General features: G+C 39.3%; 1 protein-coding gene across 7 annotated transcripts in view; it reads left to right on the top strand.

The window, feature by feature from the left end:
• LOC106869334 (netrin receptor UNC5C) overlaps positions 1–24,000 on the top strand; it is a 528,047-nt gene that overhangs the window by 387,466 nt on the left and 116,581 nt on the right. For all 7 annotated transcript variants that reach the window (XM_089345427.1, XM_089345430.1, XM_089345428.1 and 4 more), the window contains 2 exons: positions 17,426–17,857; positions 19,127–19,230. In XM_089345427.1, the coding sequence (XP_089201553.1) occupies positions 17,426–17,857; positions 19,127–19,230 (536 nt within the window). The remainder of the gene's footprint in view (positions 1–17,425; positions 17,858–19,126; positions 19,231–24,000) is intronic.

Genomic DNA, 24,000 nt, shown 5'->3' with positions numbered 1-24,000 from the left:
AAAACGCACTTTGAAATTAGGTGTTCTTGGCTTCCGCAGAGGTAGCAAAGCGGTTTTTTACCCTCCGCCACCACATAGAGGCTTTGTCCATTTTCCAAGTGAATCACATTCGGCAACTTTTCCAGTGAATCTTGATCCATCTGGATCAAAATTTCAATGCTTTTTCCGGTCCAGCTGTTATTATGAACAACAGTGGTTTCTAACACATTTATTGTTTTCAAATGAAAACATATCGCCGAAGTAATCCACTTGGACTCAATTTCCGGAGGGACATTATTTATTTTTATTCTACTCACTCTCTGTCCCATGTAGTATGGGACCATGATTAGTTCATCATTTTGTAAGGCTTCCATACTATACAATTTCGCCTCTTCTTCATTATTGAAACGAAATTGTACTGTATTAAATTGCAAACCCCAGTTTATATATTCTTTAATTTTCATGATTTTTTTGGCACATTTCTCAATTTCTGTTTTTGTAATTGGATTTGTTAATTTTTTACTTTTTCTTATTATTTTGTAAATGATGGTTCTTTTTTCCACGTCTTCTCTCACTTCTTTTGGGGTATGTAAAATTAAATTTTGTCCGGACGTAGAAAAAAGGGACCTGGTCTCTATAAGTTCTTTGTTTGTAAAATGTAAAGTTTCTTTTTTTTGTTTTAGCATGTCTGCAAAGTTTTTGTTGTTGTTGTTGGTGGTGGTGGTGGTGGTTGTGGTGTTGTGGCTTCTGTTCATTTTTCCTTCCTCTCTTTCGCTTGCTGTTTGTGAAGAGAGTAAAGGTTGAGTTGAACTGTTGCTGCTGCTGCTGCTACTTTTGTTGTTGTTGTTATCGTTGTTGTTGTTGGTGGTGGTGGTGATGATGGCGTCAGCAGCAAAGGTGCTTACATCAGAGATATTTGTGACGGTTTTTACGCATGGTTTTGTAACCTTGGTTACAGTTTTGTTTTTGTTGTTGGTGTTGTTGGTGGTGACAGGGCTTTTAACAGTATCGATGACGTTGACAGCTTTGACTTTAGAATCTGTTGCTTCATTCTTTTTCTCGATGTCTGTTATTGTTTTGGTGTGTGTGCGCGTGCATGATTTATTTTTTTGTTCTCCTAGCGTCTCAAGTCTAGGAAAATGTTCGTTCATTAAAGTTTCTGTCCAGCGTTCTATGACTATGTTTCTCGACATTTTTCAATGTCGAGAAGAAAATATATAATTTTAAAAAGGTTGAAACTGCCCCTAAAGGGCCAATTCCTACCTTGAAAACACAATAAAAAGAAAGTTTGGTGCTTCACACACCTTATATACAAAAATTCCAACAAAATATGGGCAATAAAAGGTCAAATAAACGTTTACCTTCGCAGCCGATGTGACAGCACGTCCGTGAGAAGAGATAGATAGATAGATAGATAGATAGATAATGTGGGGGTGCAGAAAAGTTCCAACCTGATCGCTAGATCTTGTAGAAATCTTAGCCAAATCTTTCTGAAATCACACCCTGTTATGTATGTATGTATGCATGTATGTATGTATGTATGCATGAGCCAATGAGGGAGACCTCTACATGGTAGCTAGACCTGGTAGAAATAGTAGCCAAATCTCCCTCAAATCACACCCAACTGTCTTATGTATGTATAATATGTATGTATGAGCTAATGAGGGAAACATCTACATGGTAGCTAGACCTGGTAGAAATAGTAGCCAAATCTCCCCCAAATCACACCCAACTGTCTTATGTATGTATAATATGTATGTATGAGCTAATGAGGGAAACATCTACATGGTAGCTAGACCTGGTAGAAATAGTAGCCAAATCTCCCTCAAATCACACCCAACTGTCTTATGTATGTATAATATGTATGTATGAGCTAATGAGGGAAACATCTACATGGTAGCTAGACCTGGTAGAAATAGCAGTCAAATCTCCCTCAAATCACACCCAACTGTCTTATGTATGTAGATATGTATGCATGAGCCAATGAGGGAGACCTTTACATGGTAGATAGACTGGGTAGAAATAGCAGCCAAATCTCCCTCAAATCACACCCTGCTGTCTTATCTATGTATATATGTATGTATGAGTCAATGAGGGAGACTTTTACATGGTAGCTAGACCTGGTAGAAACAGCAGCCAAATCTCTCTCAAATCACACCCTACTGACTTATGTATGAGCCAATGAAGGAGAGCTCTACATGGTAAATAGACCTATTATAAACAAGTACAAATTTGTCACTAAGTGTTGCTGCGATCCATGGAATATCAGAAATGTGAAAGCTGCAGAAGCATTTTTGAATTCTTCAGCTTCCGTTAAATAATAAATATGATAAAGATCTGCATCTCATATCAAATACTTCCTCTTGTCGTACTTATCACCATCAGAACAGCAACGAACCAGTAAGTAGCTCGTTAAGAAACCTGTAACCATTGATGTGGTTTCTTGCTAACTACTGGTCTCGTATGAATAAATGAACATCTTTTAATTACACACTTAATTATATCGAACAGCTTAAATAAAGCGAATTGTAAGGTTGTGAGATCGAATGACAACCTGGTCTCTCTCTCTCCGTAGAACATATGATATTGTTGCAGAAGACAATAACAGCTGGATGGGTGGGGAAAGCTCAGGTAAAGGATGAATTTTGTGATGGGGGAAATGAAAGTTAAGGAAGTAGGTGAGGGAGAAGGTGGTAGTGGGGGGGGGGGGGGTGGCTACAGGTAGTAGAGAAAGTTGTAGAGGTGGTGGTGGTAGTGGTAATGGTGGTGATGACATGATGATGGTGGTGGTTGTGATGTTAGTGAGTGGTGAGAGGAGTCACATGCTCTTCTAACATTGCTACTGCCACCTACACCACTAGCACATATACCACAACGACTGTCATCAAAGAGGTCACAGCTGGAATATTCTTTGTCATAGGACTGTCTGGATCAGGACTAACCTACAGCCAAACAACAACAACTATAGCCCCTAATACTAGCTACTGTACTATACATAAGATAATGTAGTCCTAGATACACTATGTCTGAATAAAAGATGGGATGGTTATAGTTGGAACAACTTTGCTCATAGTTCTACTGGATCAAAGGTTGACCTGGGGTTAAACAACAACCACAACAGCCACTAATACTACCTACTATACTATACATTAGATAATGTAGTCCTAGATACACTATGCCGGAATAAAAGATGACCTGAGGTTAAACTACAACTGTAGCCATTAATACTAACTTATATACCGTACGTTAGATAACATAGTCCTAGATACACTATGCTTGAATAAAAGATGGCATGGCCATAGCCAGAACATCTTTGTTCATAGGTTTACTGGATCAGGATTGACCTGGGGCTAAACAACAATTACAGCTATAGCCACTAATACTATTATATTATACATTAGATAATGTAGTCCTTAGATACAATTTGTGTGAATAAAGTTAGGATGGTTACTGCTGGAGTATATTTCCAGATCTCCCTAAAATCACATCTTACAGCTTTATGTATACAGTCAATGAAGGAGATCTCTACCTGGTAGAAATAGCAGCCAAATCTCCCTCAAATCACACCCTACTGTCTTATGTATGTATATATGTATGTATGAGTCAATGAGGGAGATTCTACATGGTAGCTAGACGTGGTAGAAATAGCAGCCAAATCTCCTTCAAATTACACTATGTATATTTATATGTGTGTATGAGCCAAGTTCCTGGACTAGTTTTGTAGCATACCATGATTGCATGTACAGTGAGAGCTAGCAGTAACCTTCATGGGGCAGTGTGTTGAATGACATTGCTGTGTTTACTTTGCAAGTTGTGAAATTTGAGTTTTTGTGATCACATGTATGCTGTGATTTTGTCTTGGACAGGAAATTGGAACAAAGAGCCTATGTGAAATTATGCTTGGGACGTCTGCTACAGAGACATTGGGCATGCTTCAGTAAGTTCAAAGTGATGAGTCAATGGCTCATACACAATATTTCAAGTGGCACAAACACTTCAAAAGTGGAAGAACATCCCTGGAAGACCTGCCATGAGTCTCATCTCTGGAAATATGGTATTGTGCATTGAGAATTCATCCCTCAGGGCCAGACTATCAATGGAGAGTTCTACTGCAATGTTTTGAAGCATTTGAGAGAGGAGATTCAGTGAAAGTGACCAGATCCGTGAAGCACGAAGAATTGGATTCTTCACTGATCTTTCCTCACTCATGAGTTTCTTGGCAAAAGTAACAGGGTGTCGCTTCAGCACCTGCAGACTTCTATCTCTTCTCCAAGATGAAAATGGAGCTCAAAGGTCACTGTTTTAACATCATTGTTGAGCTCCAGAGCAAATCGTGGGTCTTCAACTTGCTTATGGAAAACAACTTCCAAGCCAGATTGCAAAGGTGACAGAAAGTTGAGACCAGTGTGTATTGCTGTTTAAGGTGACTATTTTGAAAGAGAAGTTAAAACCTAGGCAAATAAGTTTTTTTATTTTTTATTATTAAACTTAACTACAGTCCAGGAACCTCTTGATACCACCTCATATGTATCATCATCATCATCATCATCGTTTAACGTCCGCTTTCCATGCTAGCATGGGTTGGACGATTTGACTGAGGACTGGTGAAACCGGATGGCAACACCAGGCTCCAGTCTGATTTGGCAGAGTTTCTACAGCTGGATGCCCTTCCTAACGCCAACCACTCAGAGAGTGTAGTGGGTGCTTTTACGTGTCACCCGCACGAAAACGGCCACGCTCGAAATGGTGTCTTTTATGTGCCACCCGCACAAGCCAGTCCAGGGGCACTGGCAACGATCTCGCTCGAAAATCCTACAGGAGCCAGTCAGGCGGTACTGGCAACGGCCACGCTCAAAATGGTGCATCTCATGTGCCACCCGCACAAGAACCAGTCCAGGGGCACTGGCAACGATCTTACTTGGCTTGCCGGGTCTTCTCACGCACAGCCCATTTCCAAAGGTCTCGGTCCGTAGTCATCGCCTCGGTGAGGCCCAATGTACGAAGGTCTTGCCTCACCACCTCAGCCCAGGTCTTCCTGGGCCTACCTCTTCCACGGGTTCCCTCAACTGTTAGGGTGTGGCACTTTTTCACGCAGCTATCCTCCTCCATTCTCACCACATGTCCATACCAGCGCAATCGTCTCTCTTGCACGCCACAACTGATGCTTCTAATGTTCAGCTTTTCTCTCAAGATGTATGTATGAGCTAATGAAGGAGACCTTTACACAGTAGCTGAACCTGGAAGAAATAGCAACCAAATCTCCCTCAAATCGTACTCAACTGTCTTACATATGTGTATATATATATATATATATATATATATATATATGTATGTATGTATGGACCAATACTAGATCTGTTGGAAATAGCAGCCAAATCTCCCTTAGAAAACCTGCCCATCTTGAACTGGAGACACTTTGGATATTGAATTGGCTTTATATAGGAAAACAGACAGGATGGAATGTCTTTAATTATAGGTCAACTTGATAATGGCTGACCTATGAACTGGGACTGGACAACAGCAGTAACTACTACAGCATACCACATCCACTACTATCACCAATACCACCACCACCACAACCTATGCATTTTGTGTCTCCAGTTGCATAAGAGTGCAGCATGAAAAAAATCAATGGTGAAATATTGAAATGAAGAGCTGAAAGGCGATGGAGGTGGTGTTGGGTGGTCCTTAGAAAGTGGGATGTGTGTGTGTGTGTGTTTGTCTCCTTATTTATCTCTTTCAAGCAATCTTCTACTTATCTCTCTTTCCCTCGATGTGTGTCTATCTGTCTTTCCCCTTATTTATCTATCCATCTCTCTACCTACCTTTGTCTCTCTGTCTCCCACCACTCTCCCCATCGATTTCTCTTTCCCTCTCTCTATATATCTATTCATCAATGTATTTTCTGTCTGCCTGTCTACCATCAAAATATGAGTCTGCTTTGCACACAAAGGGGTGTGTGAGGAAAGGGGGCAATGTCTATCAATAATATATATATATGTTCACCCACCCCACCCTACCACCACCATCAGAGACTGCTGCGCCCTTCCCTATGCCCACCCCCTAAGAAATATTCAGGAAATTAACTACAGTGAGTGGAAAGTTTGTTGTTTGTTGTCGCTGTTGTCAATAGATTTAGAGATGACTGGTACCAGTACGGGAGTGGTGGTGGTGGTTGTGTATGTGTTGGAGGCAACATTATGATTGTGGTGGTGGTGGTGGTGGTGGTGGTGGTGGTGAGGACAATGTTGTGTGATAGTTGTGATGGTATGTTACCTTGTGCTAGATGTGTACGGTGGTGGTTGGTGGGGGTGGGGGGGTGGCAGTGGTTGTTTATAATGAGAAATTATGAGACACAGAAATCTAAATTGATTAAGAGGTTTGTTGGTTATAGGTCGGGGAGGGGTTGGGAAGGACAGAAAGAGAAAAATGAGGGGAGGAGTTGTCTGATGGGGCAGGTGGGGGGAGGGGGAGATGGATGCTGAGAAATCTGGGGCAATGTTGGATGTTGTAGCATTAAGGGAGGAGGATTATCAAAATATGTGTGTAGATGCATTAGTCTACATGCAGGAATATGGTTTTACAGAAATGTATATGGTTTTATATATATGTATATACATACAGGTTTTTTACTGATATGAATGTGAATATATATATATATATATATATATATATATATATATATGGATATATATTAAGTGGATATATATATATAACATATGGATATATACATATATACACATATATATAGGGATATATACACATATATATATATAGGGATATATACATATATATATGGATATATACGGATATATATATATATATATATATATATATATATATATTTGAGGATATATGGATATGCATGTATGTATGTATATGTGGTGCACCAGCATGACCGCAGCCACTTAGCTGAAACACATAAATAAATAAATAAATAAATAAATAAATATATATATATATATATATATATATATATGGATATGTGTGTTTGTGGATAATCCATATATATATGTATATCCATATATATATATATATAATCCATATATATGTATGTCTATCCACATATATATATATATATATATATATGAATATATGTATGTATCGTCTATCTGGATGTTTTGTTGTCCCGTTTCTGTATAACCTAACTGTCCGGATGTCTTGCATTCTTGTCCCATTTTGTATTATATATATATATATATATATATATATATATTATTCTTTACTCTTTTACTCTTTTACTTGTTTCAGTCATTTGACTGTGGCCATGCTGGAGCACTGCTTTTAGTCGAGCAAATCGACCCCAGGTCTTATTCTTTGTAAGCCTAGTACTTATTCTATCAGCCTCTTTTGCCGAACTGCTAAGTTACGGAGATATAAACACACCAGCATCGGTTGTCAAGTGATGTTGGGGGGACAAACACACACATACATACATACATACATATATATATATATATATATATATATATATATATATATATATATATATATATATATATATATATATATTTATTTATTTATTTATTCATTTATTTATTTATGGGTTTCAGCCAAGTGGCTGTGGTCATGTTGGAGCACCACCGTGATTTTCCGTCTTTATGCTGTGCTCTCTTCACGTTCCTTGCATGGCTTTTCTCCTCCACCTGATATAGTCCAATCAAGAGTTTTGATGGCACATCTGGTGTATAAGAGAATTTGACATCACTGCCCTAAACTGTGTCTCATTTCGAGCCATTGGTTCATCTGGTATCGTGGAGAGGAAAGCGTCAAGTTTTGTCGTGAAGACCTCCACATCCATGTCTTGCAGGTCTCTCAAATGTTTTGGTAGGGCATTGAAGAGCTGAGGTCCTCTGAAACCGAGGCTGCTGCAGTATCTCGTTCTTATGTGAGATGCAGTGGACGGCACCTTTGGCACCATGCAGTGGCAACCCGTGCGGGCATTCCTGAAGTACTTGATGCCAAAGTTCGGCACCAGTCCTTCCAGTATTTTCCATATGTATATTGTTACATATCTCTCCCGCCTGCACTCCAGGGAGTAGATACCTAGTGCCTTCAGTCGCTCCCTGTAGTTCATCATATTTACTTTACTTTATATTATACTCATTTATTGTGCTTTTAATTATTAATGTTTCTATATGTGATAGTGGATTTTCAGCGATGAGTTCTTGAAAATTGGTTATTTTCCCTAAAACTATATATTTTATATATATATATATATATATATATATATATATATATATATATATATATATATATAAGTCAGTAAATAGTGGGGTTGTGTTAACCGCACGTGGAGAAATAATAGGAAAATGAAAAAAAAGCCAGAATGCTGAACTGGAAGCATAATTTAATAAAGATTTTTTCTAACCGGTTTTCATTGCGATGAAGCAAATTATCAAGAAGAAGGAGAATGAAAATGTTTTTTTACAAAGAAGTACAAAAAAGTACAAAAGGAAGGAGAATGAAAATGTTTTTTTACAAAGAAGTACTTTTTTGTACTTTTTTGTACTTCTTTGTAAAAAAAACATTTTCATTCTCCTTCTTCTTGATAATTTGCTTCATCGCAATGAAAACCGGTTAGAAAAAATCTTTATTAAATTATGCTTCTAGTTCAGCATTCTGGCTTTTTTTCATTTTCCTATATATATATATATATATATATATATATATATATATATATATGTATATATATGAAAGACAAAAAAAAAAACCAGGAGAAAATGTTACACAGTTACAAATACAAACAATAAGAAAATTACAACAGGTTTCTTTTGATTAATAGAAACGAATCAAGTTGAGCTGTCTTGTGTAGAGTGAAAGCCTTGAGGAAGGAATATGAGAGATGAAAGTCATGAGACAGGAATATGAGAGATGCTTCACGGTCAGCAGTGGAGCCAAGAAAGAAAGATCATGCTTGGCCAAACACCAATCACTTGGAAGAAAAAGGAGAGAGGTAGGGGGCAAAGGGATTGAAGAATTAGGGGGAGAACGAGAAAGAGAGAAAATCAAAGGGACATAGAGAAGGTACAAGGGAGATGAATGAGGAAAAGTAGGGAGATTAATGAAAGAGATGGCCAAGAAATGTGAGAGAGGGGGAGCAAGAAAAAGAAAAGAGGAAAGAAAAAGAAGTATGAGGAGGACTAAAGGAAAGAGTAAAAGATTCTTACAAAATTTAGATACGAACTTACGAGGTGAGCAAAAGTGTCTATACGCTGCTATATGTATATATAAATCCCAAGAAAGGAACAAGAATGCAACAGATGACAATAAAACATCCAGACAGATTAGTCGATACAGAGAGGAAAAACAAAAAGATGGACAGGAATACACACACACACACACACTCGTGCGGGTGACACGTAAAAGCACCCACTACACTCTCTGAGTGGTTGGCGTTAGGAAGGGCATCCAGCTGTAGAAACTCTGCCAGATCAGATTGGAGCCTGGTGCAGCCTTCTGGCTTGCCAGTCCTCAGTCAAATCGTCCAACCCATGCTGGCATGGAAAGCGGACGTTAAACGATGATGATGATGATGATGATGATGATGATGATAGTTGAAGTTTACAGAAAGACAAAAGACGAAGACAGGTGTATGAACAACAAGCAAGTGTATTAGTTTGACGCTAGGGAAGGTGTAAAAGTATTGTTTCGAGCCTACACGCTTCAACAATAAGAGAAATTAAACGGAGAGAGAATAAAAAAAAACTTGTGGCCACATGCGGTCAAGCATGGCAACTGATTTAAACTCATGGCCATCGTTTTGCTACGTTGTTATTATTGAGAGCCTCGTCTGATATGTGCCACTTGGTGATTAAGGGAGTTTGATGTCACTGCCCTCATTTGCCCAACCTGCTTGCAAGGTAGATTCATCTGGGACTCTCGACAGGAAGAGATCCAGTTTTGTTTTGAAAACACCTACATCCACTTTGTGTAGGTCCCTCAGGCTCTTTGAGAGAATATTAAAAAGCTGTGGTCCCTTGAAACCCAGGTTATTGCAGTAACTAGTCCTGAAGCCTGATGGCATTATTTGGATCTTTGGCACAGTGCAGTGGCAACCTATTCTAGCATTTGTATAGCTTTCAATGCCAAAATTTGGCACAATCCCTTCCAATATCTTCCAGATGTATTTTACTGCATATCTCTCCCGCCTTCTCTTCAGGGAGTAGAGTCTTAGCTGTTTCAGCCATTCCCAGTAGCTGAGCAGTTGCAATGAGACGATCTTTGTGGAGCTTCACCGGATTACTTTGAGGTGCACTGTTAATTTTACATTGTGAAGTGACCATAGTTGGGGGCAGTAGTCAAGGCAGCTGAGGACAAATGTCCTCCAGAGGACCATTATGATTTCTTTCTCTCTGGTTCAGAAGGTTCTCAGGATCCAGCCAGCCATCTGCACTTTGTCACCATCTTGGTAATGTGTGCTTGGAAAGGGGTATCATCACTGGTGTCAATACCCTGGTCCTGCACTGATTTAGGTACATATCTATCTGTCTATCTATCTATCTATCTATAAAGATATATATATATATATATATATATATATATATATATATATATATATAAGCAATGTTAATTCTCTAAATGAAGTATTAACAGTAACTGCACGATAAAGTGTAGTATATTGCCACTTAAGTGTGGCTGACCCCTAGGGGTGGATGTTACTGTTGCTTTTAGCCCCAGGAGGACATCTCCTCCAGCTGGCTTATTGACACACTACTGTGTCCTGTTTGCCAAGGGAAGTTATCCCTCCCATCATGATCTGTAGTACGAACGGATCCGGATTTCAGGGTTATTTCCCTTCGTCAGCGTCCAATAGCCACTGATCTTTGATGAGAGAGATAAAATCTTGGCAATCTTATATCTACTTTTCCAGTGAAATTCTTCACTGATATCGAAAAGATGAAAACAAGCAATGTTAATTCTCTAAATGAAGTATTAACAGTAACTGCACGATAAAGTGTAGTATATTGCCACTTAAGTGTGGCTGACCCCTAGGGGTGGATGCTACTGTTGCTTTTAGCCCCAGGAGGACATCTCCTCCAGCTGGCTTATCGACACACTACTGTGTCCTGTTTGCCAAGGGAAGTTATCCCTCCCATCATGATCTGTAGCATGAACGGACCCGGGTTTCAGGGTCCGTTCGTATATATATATATATATATATATATATATATATATACACACATACATATACACACACACATACATATACATACACATTATATTTATCCCAATGAAAATTTTACTTCCTCTGCTAAGGGGAATATTCTGTAGGTTTCCAATGTCTTTTTATCATACATTATTTATGAATTTCTTATCATATATATATATATATATATATATATATATATATATATATATATATATATGTACACACACACGCACCAAAACAAATAGGTTTATAAATCTTACGTCAAAACTTTATTCAAAATTTGAGCATGTGCTCCATCTGTATTCTTTCAAAATTTCAAATCTATCCTTAGCGTTGCAAAACACCTTTTGAAGCACTGCTAACTGGATACGTTCCTTAAGTTCATCTAAATTATTTCTCTATTTTGTGGATGGAAGTAGAGAACATGATTGCAATCAATTTGAAAAACAGGCAATTGGGAGCAGATAAGCAGGATCTAGCAGGAATGAAAATACAATTAGAAAAATAAGAATAAAATCATAAACAAAATTAAAAGTTCATACACTATTAACACACTAAACCTGATAAACATAACTAAAAGTGAGTTTTTAATAAAAATTGTCCAATTTCACTGAAATAGTTAATTCTGGGACTCCTTGTACAATGGACTTCTTTTAGTTTGCTTCCATCAAACCCACTCACAAGGCTCTGGTCAGATCAAGATTATAAGAGGAGGTACTTACACAAGGTGCCATGCAATGAGACTGAACCCAAAACCATGTGATTGGATAACCACTCCACTTTTCCATGGTGCTTGTAAGGATTAAGTGGAATTTGTTAAGGCATATTTTCTACAGCTGAATGCCTTCCTTTGTCGACCCTCATTTGTTTCCAGGCAAGGTACCCCATTGTAGATATTTGCAAGAAGCACTCTGACCAGCTGTTGCCTAAGATCCCAGATGAACCTATATCAGAGCAAAAAGCTGAAATGAGGGCAGCAGTCACAAACTCCCTCATTCGTCAAAAGCCAGCCAAATAAGGACAATTAAAAAGGTGATGAGACTGGCACTGCCCAAACATATCCACAGCCTTAAAGCCAAAACACATTAAAGAAATGTGTATAGGTTTTTCATTAATCCAGACATGCCTTTATCTCTCTCTGTTTCATTTTTCCTCTCTCTATTTGTTTTCTCTCCTCCTTTCTCTCATACCTTTGTGTAGAAGACCCTAAGCTTGAGACATCAAAGACTTTTCCATTTTCCCTCAGCATCAAACTAATACACTTTGTGTGTTGTTCTCTCTCCTATCTCTGTCTTTTGTACAATTTTGAACCGTGTGTGTGTGTTTTTGTCCCCTACCATAACTTGGCAATTCTGCAAAAGTCGCTGGTAGAATAAATACCATCGAAGCCCAAATGATTGTTTAACCCTGCAATGTGGTGCCCCAATATGGTCACAGCCTAATGACTGAAACAAGTAAAATATAAAAGATATATGTAATATATATATATATATATATATATATATATATATATATCGTCGCCGTCATCGTCGTTTAACGTCCGCTTTCCATGCTAGCATGGGTTGGACGATTTGACTGAGGACTGGTGAAACCAGATGGCTACACCAGGCTCCAATCTGATTTGGCAGAGTTTCTTTAGCTGGATGCCCTTCCTAACGCCAACCACTCAGAGAGTGTAGTGGGTGCTTTTACGTGTCACCCGCACGAAGGCCAGTCAGGCGGTACTGGCAACGGCCACGCTCAAAATGGTGCATTTCATGTGCCACCCGCACAAAAAAAAAAATTGTGTGTCGCCCACACATGAGCCAGTCCAGGCGAACCAGCAACGATCTCGCTCGAAAATCCTACAACGGCCCCGCACAAGAGCCAGTCCAGGGGCACTGGCAATGGTCTCGCTCGAAAAATTTCTTGTGTCACCCGCACAAGAGCCAGTCCAGGAGCACTGGCAACGATCTCACTCGAAAGATTTCATGTGTCGCCTGCACATGAGCCAGTTCAGGGGAACCAAGGTGCCATGTTAAAAGCATTGGTGATGATGCCATGTTAAAAGCATTGATGCTGGTGCCATGTAGAAAGCACTGGCACCTGGTGCCACGTTAAAAGTTCTGAGGATAGTGGCACACAAAAAGCACCCAGTACACTCCATAAAGTGGTTGACATTAGGGAGGCATCCAACTGTAGAAATGAAGCCAAAACAGACTATGCAGTATCCCCTGGCCTTGCCAGCTCCTGTCATACTGTCCAACCAATGCCAGCATGGAAAAACCAATGTTAAATGATGATGATGATATATGTGTGTGTGTTTGTATTTATAGGATATGTAAGCGTAAATGTATGTGTAGTATATACATTATTATATATACAGGGGTTGGACAAAATAATGGAAACACCTAGCATCATAATTTTGAAATATCTATAAAACCGTCAAAAGCTTGTTTATTTTTAGGTTTTTGATTTATTATTAGTGTTGCTTAATATCCTTTGCAAAAATTGCTGTTTCTTCTCAGATATCATCAGAAAAAGGTAATTAAAATTCATTAAAATGACAGATCTATTGGACTTTGAAAGAGGTCAAATTGTTGGTGCTCGTATGGCAGGCGCTAGCGTAACGATAACAGCCGAAATGTTTGGTATATCAAGAAGTACTGTCTCGAAAGTAATGATAGCCTTTGAGAAAGAGGGAAAACCTCTCGTCGAAACAAAACTCTAGAAGAAAACCAAAACTTTCCGATAGGGACTGTCGGTCTCTTATGAGAATTGTTAGAAAGGATCACAAAAGTACAGCTCCTAAAATTACTGCAGAGCTTAAAGACCATCTCAAGAACCTAGTTTCCACAAAAACTGTTTGCTGGGAGCTGCACAAAGCTGAATTTCACGGGAGGGCTACAATCAGAAAACCACTACTTTCAAAAACAAACGTTGCAAAGCGTTTAGAGTGGAGTAAAAACCTACAGGATTGGTCCCTAGAGCAGTGGGAGAATGTTATATTCTCAGACAAGTCATCCTTTACCTTATTTCTGACCACCGGCCAAGTATGCATGTGGAGACAGCCAAAAGAAGCATTTGACCCAGACTACCTTCTTCCAACTGTTAAACATGGTGGAGGATCTGTGATGATCTGGGGGGCTATATCTTGGAAATCCACCAGCCCAATGGTTTCACTTCATGGCAGAATTAATAGTCAAGACTATTTAAGCATTGTATCTAATCAAATTCATCCTATGGTTGCAGAACTGTTTCCGGAGGGAAATGCAATTTTTCAGGATGATAATGCACCAATTCACACAGCTAAAGTTGTTACCGAATGGCACGAGGAACATTCTAGTGAAGTTGAACATCTTATCTGGCCACTACAGTCCCCACATCTCAATATTATTGAAAATGTATGGTGCATTTTAGAAGAACAAGCAAGGTGTCAATATCCTCCACTATCGTCACTATAAGAACTGAAGACTGTTTTAGCTGAAGAATGGACAAAAATTCCTTATGAGTCCATACCTCTTAGAATTCAAGCTGTAATTACTGCCAAAGGTGGTCCTACCCCATATTAAAATGAATTTGTTTGAAATTTTAAGGTGTTCCCATTATTTTATCCAACCCCTGTGTGTGTATGAATGTACAACTAGTTATTCATATCAAGGTGTCTTAACTAAAATTTATAGACAGAAGCATACAAATGAATCCATCCTAAGTCCCCTTCCCTAACAAAATGTTCTAGATGCATTCTTGTTATATCCCTCACTCTCACCTCAGATAGATTGGCGCCATGCCTGGGGGTACATCCTCCTGGTGCTCTGTGTGTGCTGTTGTTGGGGTGTATATATGTTCCTTGTGTAAAACACTCAAGGCAAATATATTTAATCATCATAAGCATCATCATCCTCACCCCGTCATCACTACTTTTATCAAGGCCGTCATCACTATCAGTATGACCACTATCATCAACATCGCTACAGTTATCATAGACACCATCATTACCTTAACCACTATTATCGTCATCATCCTGACCACTACAAGTATCACCTCCACACCACCATCATCATTATCACCAGCACTGCCATGCCACCATCATTATCATTCCCATTAGCATAACTATTACCACCACCATCATCACTATCATTACCATCATAACCCTCTCTCCCATCACTATCATCATCATCATCATCATCGTCCATGTGACCACTACTACCATCTATAGGCTATCACCAGCACCACCACCACCACCACCACCACCACCACAACTGCCTCTTCACCATCCAATGTTCATTCATTAGTTTAGCAACACTAGTTGCGTTTTAGTTAATTAAACCAAACTAATTAACAAAAGAATAAATGAATTAAGCACTTAATTACAATCACTCTACTCAATACAAGTCATCGTAATTATTTTATTATTTTTCTTGGCCCCTTAATTGTTGCCTGTGACACTACTGTGTCATTAATTCCAATGTTGAGATCATTAGTATACTTTTAATTACTTTGATATTTGCAATCAGTGGCCCCTCTATCAAAAGTCGTTTCCATAGCAACTCTGTTGTTCCTTCTGTTCCTATGAGGCACTAGTCATCAGTAGCTTTCCTCCCCAGTCCTTGACTTTGGGTTGTCATTTCGGCTTTTCTCCAGTTGGGTCCCTGCTTTTTCAGCTCTACCTCAATATCCCACCTCACATATGTTTCCCTGAGGTAAGGCCTTCCTCCTCCACACTTTATTCTTTTGAATTGTCATTGATACTTGTGTAATTTTCCTTTTTTTTTATCGGGTTTGTCTCTTTTCCCCCACACTGTTTCTCTTAAGCCCTTCACTCCCTCTGGAACAGAGGCTAGCAAAGACTTCTTTCCACAGTCCTCAACTCTGAACTGTCTTTTCTGCCTCTCTCCATTTGGATCCCTGCCATTTTCAGCTCTACCTCAATATCCCTCCTCACATGTTTCCCTGAAGGAAACCTTCCTCTCCCAGATCCTGGTTTTGAATTTTCATCAATGCTTTTGTAATTTTGCATATTTTCATCAGCCTTGTCTCCTTCCCCCAAACTCTTCCCCTTCTTAAACCCTTTGCTTCCTATTGAGCAGAGAACATTGGCAATTTTTCTCCATCAGGCTCATGTGCGGGCGACACATGAAATCTTTCGAGCGGGATCGTTGCCAGTGCCCCTGGACTGGCTCATGTGCGGGCGACACATGAAATCTTTCGAGCGAGATTGTTGCCAGTGCCCCTGGACTGGCTCATGTGCGGGCGACACATGAAATCTTTCGAGCGAGATTGTTGCCAGTGCCCCTGGACTGGCTCATGTGCGGGCGACACATGAAATCTTTCGAGCGAGATCGTTGCCAGTGCCCCTGGACTGGCTCATGTGCGGGCGACACATGAAATCTTTCGAGCGAGATCACTGCCGGTGCCACCTGGGCTGGCTCTTGTGCGGGTGACACATGAGGTTTCTCGAGCGAGATGAGCGTGGCCATTGCCAGTACCGCCTGACTGGCCTTTGTGCGGGTGGCACGTAAAAGCACCCACTACACTCTCTGAGTGGTTGGCATTAGGAAGGGCATCCAGCTGTAGAAACTCTGCCAAATCAGATTGGAGCCTGGTGTAGCCATCTGGTTTCACCAATCCTCAGTCAAATCGTCCAACCCATGCTAGCATGGAAAGCGGACGTTAAATGACAACGATTCTCACTCTAGGTTGTTTTTCAAGAGAAGGGTTTCATTTCCCAGTCTTGGTTTTGAATTGTCATCAATGCTTATGTAATTCTGCTTTATTTCTAAGTAGGTTTGTTGGCCCTATGCCAACCCATTTCTACCTCTGGGAAGAGGTCATCCATATTAGTCTGGTTTCCATCATTTGATCTGTCCAGTATAGGAGGACATCACCCTTCATTGATGTAGACCTCAGGGTTATTGTAAATACAAAAACCCTAACCCTACAACAAGGACTTGTAAACTTGTAGAAGACAAATGATGTTGCAATAATTATATTAATATTGTTTGTTAATCTCATTGTGGAGGTGCATGGCTTAGTGGTCAGGGTGTTGGACTCATGGTCATAAGATTGTGGTTTTGATTCCTGGACTGGACAACACATTGTGTCCTTGAACAAAACACTTCATTTCACATTGCATTGTGTACTTCATCATTTCATGTTGCTTCAGTCCACACAGCTAGTAAGAATGAGCAATCCTGTGATGGACTAGCGTCCCATCCAGGGAGGAATATATATGCCAGAGAAACCAGGCAAACCAGCCCTATGCTCCTTACTAACCCCTTAATCTCATTATTATTTTATTTTTTATCTTTTCAGGTGTTTTCATTCCAATGGCTGCCGGTCAAGGAGGGGGCGGTGATGGAGGAACAGGCGGTGGTGGCAGCAACACAGGAACTGGAAGCAGCGCAGCCAGTGACCTGCCTGTCATTATCAAACAGCCGGATGATGTCTACTACGTGCTGAGGCACAAGCCGGCACTGGTCAGCTGTCATGTGAAGGGTGCCACTGACGTGCAATTCAAGTGCAGTGGACAGGTGGTGCCTTTACGCAGCATGTCCAAAGTGGAGGTGACAGACCCAAAAAGCGGGGACAAGTACTTGATCACCAGCATTGAAGTACCCCGTGAGGAGGTGGAGGCCTATTTTGGCAAAGATGATTACTCATGTAACTGCCATGCTTGGAACAGGAAGTCAAAGACAGCACCAGGCACAGCAGTAATCAGCAAGGAAGGTATTATCCGGAAGTCCTGTAAGTAAACCCTGCTAAACTATATAAAGATCGGATCTATTTTAAAACGGGGGCCACATTTTTCATTAATGTTTTACGTAGTGTTTTTGGTACCGAAAGACTTTCAAACTTCGTATACTTATCTATTTTGTGTTATAGAACAGAAAAATATTTTTGTATTCGAATTTATTTCATGTAAAAAATTGTCTTATTTCAATAATTTCAACCAATCACTGACAAGTATTCAGTTGTTTACATTTACTCCTCTGGCTGATTAAGCGATGTAAAGCGTATTTAATCTCCATACCTTCGTTTTATTTGCTTTTTTCATTTTAAATTTGCTTTAACCCTAACCCTAACCCTAACCCTAACCCTAGGGTTAGGGTTAGGGTTAGGGTTAATTGTTTCAGAATCGTTTGTTTATGTAGTCGGCACTTAATGTATATCGGCTGAATGGACGTCAGTGATTGGTTGAAATTACAGAAATACGACAACTTTAACATGGAATAAGTTATAGATTTCTTTTTTTTTTTAAGAAGACTAAGAGAAAAAGATGTTTTATATGACACATTCTACCAGTGTTCCAAGTTTCAAAGTGTTTCGTAAATGAAAAATGTGGCCCCCGTTTTAAAAAAGATCCTAAAGATCTGTACATGTCTGGAGTATATGTTATGATTATTATTATTATTTTAAGACAGTGAGCTGGCAGACTTGTTATCAGGCTGGATGAAACGCTTAGTGATATTTCATCTTCTTCATTGTTGCCTTTATTGAACTCATAAAGCAAAATATACTGAAAATGCTCCTTTGTCACTTCCATTATAGCGTTGAAAAAATAACTGTTAAAATTGAACTGGACTCTTCAAAATTTGCTCTAAGGATAAGTACAATCCCTACAGGTCTTCCTGGATGAATCTCATCATCTAGGCTGTACTTTCCAGCTTACAATTTCTGGAACCCCCTTTGACATTTCTGGAACCACCATTGAAATTTTGTGAATGACAAAAGTTTGTCAACTTTTGGATAAAGGGATTACGACCTCCAATGTAGCTCCGTGGTGAATTGGTTTAATCTCCCTTTGAAACTGTGATCTAATTTCAGCATTAATGATTATGACTCCTATTATTCTTGCCTAGGATTTAAAAAGACATTGACTTTTGTGATTCTTAGATAACCTAACTCTTCAATTATACTTTTACTTTCTCTGTGTGTAAGAGAAATAGAGACTGAAATCTCATTTTGTGACCTTAAAATCTTTGTTTACTCCATTTTCTTCTTTTCTCGGTCTAGATCTAAAGAAAAGATTTTATCGTGAACCCATTAGCACCTTCGTGAAAGTAGAAGACACAACACAGTTAGAATGTCTGCCACCCGAAGGGGATCCAATGCCTGAAGTATGTAATCAATTCCATATTCTTTTAATATTTCCATACAGGATCCAGTCACTAACAACATTGCATTGAAATCGATTGATTTGCACAAGCACTACAAGAGAACTCTTTACTTGGTTGATGCATGGACAGCCATTTTTGTATCATCATCACAATCTCATCATCTGGTTGAGCTTGCTCAAACATTTTAAACCCACACACACCATCCATGTCAGTCCTGCATTAGTTGAGGGAAATCTTCATGTTCAGGTATGACCATGCTTTGGCATCCATAGCAGTAGGTCACTTTCCAATTCTTGTTTAGCTCACCAGCATCTGTCCGTTAGAATAGTGGAAACAAGCAGGAGCTCTACTACAGCTGTTTCTTGGTGGGATGAGTTCTCTGAAATATGTTTAAAATTGCATAATTATATTCTTGATGCATTGTTATATTTTTAATGACTTGTCTTCTTTCATCAATCACTACACCTAATCCTTCCTCTTTCAGAAGTTGTCCCCCTGTTATTTCTTTTCTGCAGTTGTTGACTAGCAACAGTTAGGAACTGTTATAGTAACACGAATCTCACCAATCTCAAAAGACCTGCCCATGCTACGGCCTCTGCTTCTTTCTGCAGATTTTGCTAATAAAACAAAAAGCATGGCTTTTATCTTTCACTCGTTTCAGTCACCTGATTGCAGCCATGCTGGAGCACTACCTTGAAGGGTTTTAGTCAAACAGATTGACTCCAGGACTTTTTTTAAAGCCTAGTACTTATGCTATCAGTCTATTTTGCTGAATCGCTTAGTTACAGGGATGTAAACACACCAAGCACCAGTTATCAAGCACCAGCAGGAGACATACACACACACACACACACACACACACACACACACACACACACATACAGATACATATATAAATACATACATACATACATACATACATACATACATATATATATATATACGTATATACATATATATATATATAAATATATATATATATATATATATATATATATATTTATATATACACACAACAAGCCTCTTTCAGTTTCCATCTACTAAATCTACTCGCATGCAATTGGAAAACAAGCTTCTTACCACACAGTCACGCCTGCACCTATATAACTATATATATATCATCATTTAACGTCCGTTTTCCATGCTAGCATGGGCTGGACGGTTCGACTGGGGTCTGGGAACCCAGGGGGCTGCACCAGGCTCCAGTCTGATCTGGCAGTGTTTCTACAACTGGATGCCCTTCCTAATGCCAACCACTACACACACATACACATGATGGGCTTCATTCAGTTTCAGCCTACCAAATCTACTCACAAGGCTTTGGTCGGCCTGAGGCTATAGTAGAAGACACTTGCCCAAGGTGCCACACAGTGAGACAGAACCCAGAACCTTGTGGTTGGAAAGCAAGGTTCTTACCACTCAGCCTCGTCTACACCTATGTCCATAGCTAGACAGTGACTTGGTTTAATCTGCCTTAAAACTGTAATCTTCCTAAATTGACATGAATAACTTGAAGTTTTGCATAAGTAACAATCATGGTACTAATTTATTTGTTTCTGATATTCAAATCATTCATGCCAAGGCTTTAATAAGACATTCGTTACTTCTGCAGTTCTTAATTAACCAAACTCTGGTGACCACCATCTCTGTTATCTTAAACATCCTCCACAGTTTGCTAGACGGGGAATTAGTTTAAATCTTTTATGTCATTAATACAATTACATTCTTTCATGCTATAACTATTAGCCACATTGCAAGAGATGAGCTTTAATAGTCTGTTTCAATGATTAATATTAACGATAATTCCTCTGAGACAGATATATTTTTGTCAATGTATTTAATACTTTTGGCATAAACCATTTCAGATTCCTTAAGTAGTTCCACTGTTGCTACTAGTTTCTGATTATATTACTCTTGCAAAAGATTCCAAAGACATTCACTACTTTCACAAATTTTAAACCAAGTGTGTGAGTTATCACCATCAGCAACAGCAACAGCAGCATCATTATCATAATTTAAGGTCCACTTTTCATTGTTTACAATGGATGAGATGGAATTTGTCAAGGCAGACTTTCTATCACCGGATGCCCTTCTTATCACCAATCTTGACCTGCTTCTAGGCAAAGTAATACTTCCAGACATGTTTATCGTGGAAGATTGTAAGTGAATAGCATTGCTTGAATAACAGTGATGCTCATTTACGACCACCAAGTGATGTCAAAACAAATGTATATAAATGTACACACACACAACCATGTACACTCACGCACACATATACATGAGTTAGCACAAGCTGGAGAAAAACAGTATTTGAATACTGAAGGCAGGGCAATATGCTTTAATTACCACTACTGCCCAATGAGCAGGAAGATTTTGCAGCTTTCATAAAAGAGTATATATATATATATATATATATATATATATATATATATATATATATATATATATATATATATATATATATATACACACACACACACACACACACACACACACACACACAGGCATGGCTGTGTGGTAAGAAGCTTCCTTCCAAACTACTTGATCCCAGGATCAATCCCACTGTGTAGATCTTGGGCAAGTATCTTCTACAAAGCCTTGTGAGTGGATTTGGTACATGGATACTGAAAGAAGCTCATCATTTATGTATATATATATATATGTGTGTGTGTGTGTGTGTGTGTCTTTTTGTCTTTACATCTCCATAACTTAGCAATTCAGCAAAAACAACCAATACAATGAGTACTAGACTTGAAAAAAAAGTCCTGGGGTTGATTTGTTCAACTAAAACCCTTCATGGTGGTGCCTCAGCATGGCCACACTCAAATAACTGAAACCAGTAAAAGATATATATATATAAACCAAATGCCAGCCTTAATGTAAATAAATAATAAACAGACTCTGATAAAGTAGGGAAACAGTTTAACCCAGGAGAGAGAAATACCAAAGTCTTACTATTCCAAGAATCTTGCCAAAATTATAAGACTATACAATAATATTACAGAAATATTAGACTAATTCCTCATCTAGATATTTTGGAAGCTGTAAATAGAGCAGGAGTGATGTAGCAGGCATGGCTGTGGAGGTAAAGAAGTTTGCTTTTCAGCCATGTGGTTTTGGGTTCAGTCCTACTGCATGGCATTTGAGGTATTTGTTAGCCCAGAGCTATTGTAGAAGACACTTTCCTCAAATGCCATGCAGTAGGACTGAACCCAAAACCACATAGCTGAAAAGCAAACTTCTTTACCCCCACAGCCATGCCTGCTACATCACTCCTGCTCTATTTACAGCTTCCAAAATATCTAGATGAGGAATTAGTCTAATATTTCTGTAATATTATTGTATAGTCTTATAATTTTGGCAAGATTCTTGGAATAGTAAGACTTTGGTATTTCTCTCTCCTGGGTTAAACTGTTTCCCTACTTTATCAGAATCTGTTTATTATTTATTTACATTAAGGCTGGCATTTAGTTTAGAAATCTAGAATTATATTTAGGAAACATTGAATCCTTGTAAACATTGAGAAGACAACCTCTGTGTGTGTGTATTTGCCTAAGATGACATGCAGTGGGATTGAACCTGAGACCATCTGATTGGGAAGCAAATGTCTTAACTACATAAGCATGCTTACATGCCATGTAAAAGAGTACTGGTGTGGGTGCTGGTGACACGTAAAAGGCACTTGTGATTATGCCACATAAAAAAGCACCCAGTCCACTCTGTAAAGTGACTGACATTAGGAAGGACATCCAGCCATAGTAATCATGCCAAAGCAGACCTCCCCAGTGCTGGTGCCACATAAAAGCACCCAGTCCACTTTGTAAATTGGTTGGCATTAGGAAGGGCATCTAGTTGTAGAAACCAAGCCAAAAACAGACCATGGAATGTGTTGTGGCCTCTGGCATTGCCAGTTCCTGTCAAGCTGTCTAACTCATGCCAGCATGGGAAACTGATATTAAATGATGATGATGATGATACAGTTACAACAAGCTTCTTTCAGTTTCCCTGTACCAAATCCTTTCACAAGACTGGTTGTTCCAGCATTGTATATAATAGAAGACAATTGTCTCAGATGCCATGCATTGGGACTGTACCTGAAACCACACAATTCAGAAGTGAACTTCTTCACTACACAAGCCTGCCTTCATCTTGCTGTATGGTTGAATACTGCCCTGAAGATATTTTTGTCCCATTCTTGCTAGCATAGCAAGAGGAGGGGGGTCCTTATGATGATGATGATGCTCAGCTAGACTGTTTGCCAAATGCCTTCATCTGTTCACTGCGTCCGTCCGATATAGAAGTTTAGCCTACATACGAATGCTCTGATGAGGACCTACCCACTTCCTACCCCAAATGAGTTTTCCATAGACACATTGTCAGCCAAGATCTGTTGTTTACAAAGCAATCAAGAAGATGTTTAAAGTTTATATTTTTCTCAGTTTGAGGGAAGGGGGTTCCACATGGGTTTAGCACTTCAGAGAAGGGCTTGATGAGAATTCCTGATCTGTGCTACTGGTAGGGGCCAGGGGTGGGAGATCAGGGGTACTTAATGGTGGGGTGTCGGTAGTGGTGCTGCTTGGCTGGTTGCATGTGTGTATGTGGTGTGAGGTTGTGTGTATGTGTGTGCTGGTGGTGGTGGTGGTGGTGGTGGTGTAGTGCTATAAGCATTTTTTGGTGTGTGAGTTAGTATTGTGTGTGTATATGTCTGAGTGTGTTTGTCTGTATGTATGTGCACATGTATGCTCATGCACACGTACACATATATATTCT

This window comes from Octopus bimaculoides, chromosome 29, assembly GCF_046866305.1.
Source record: "Octopus bimaculoides isolate indiv1 chromosome 29, ASM4686630v1, whole genome shotgun sequence".
In the NCBI taxonomy this organism is placed as follows: domain Eukaryota; kingdom Metazoa; phylum Mollusca; class Cephalopoda; order Octopoda; family Octopodidae; genus Octopus; species Octopus bimaculoides.
Note: the sequence above shows the minus strand (reverse complement) of the source record. Positions and strands in the feature narration are given on the sequence as shown.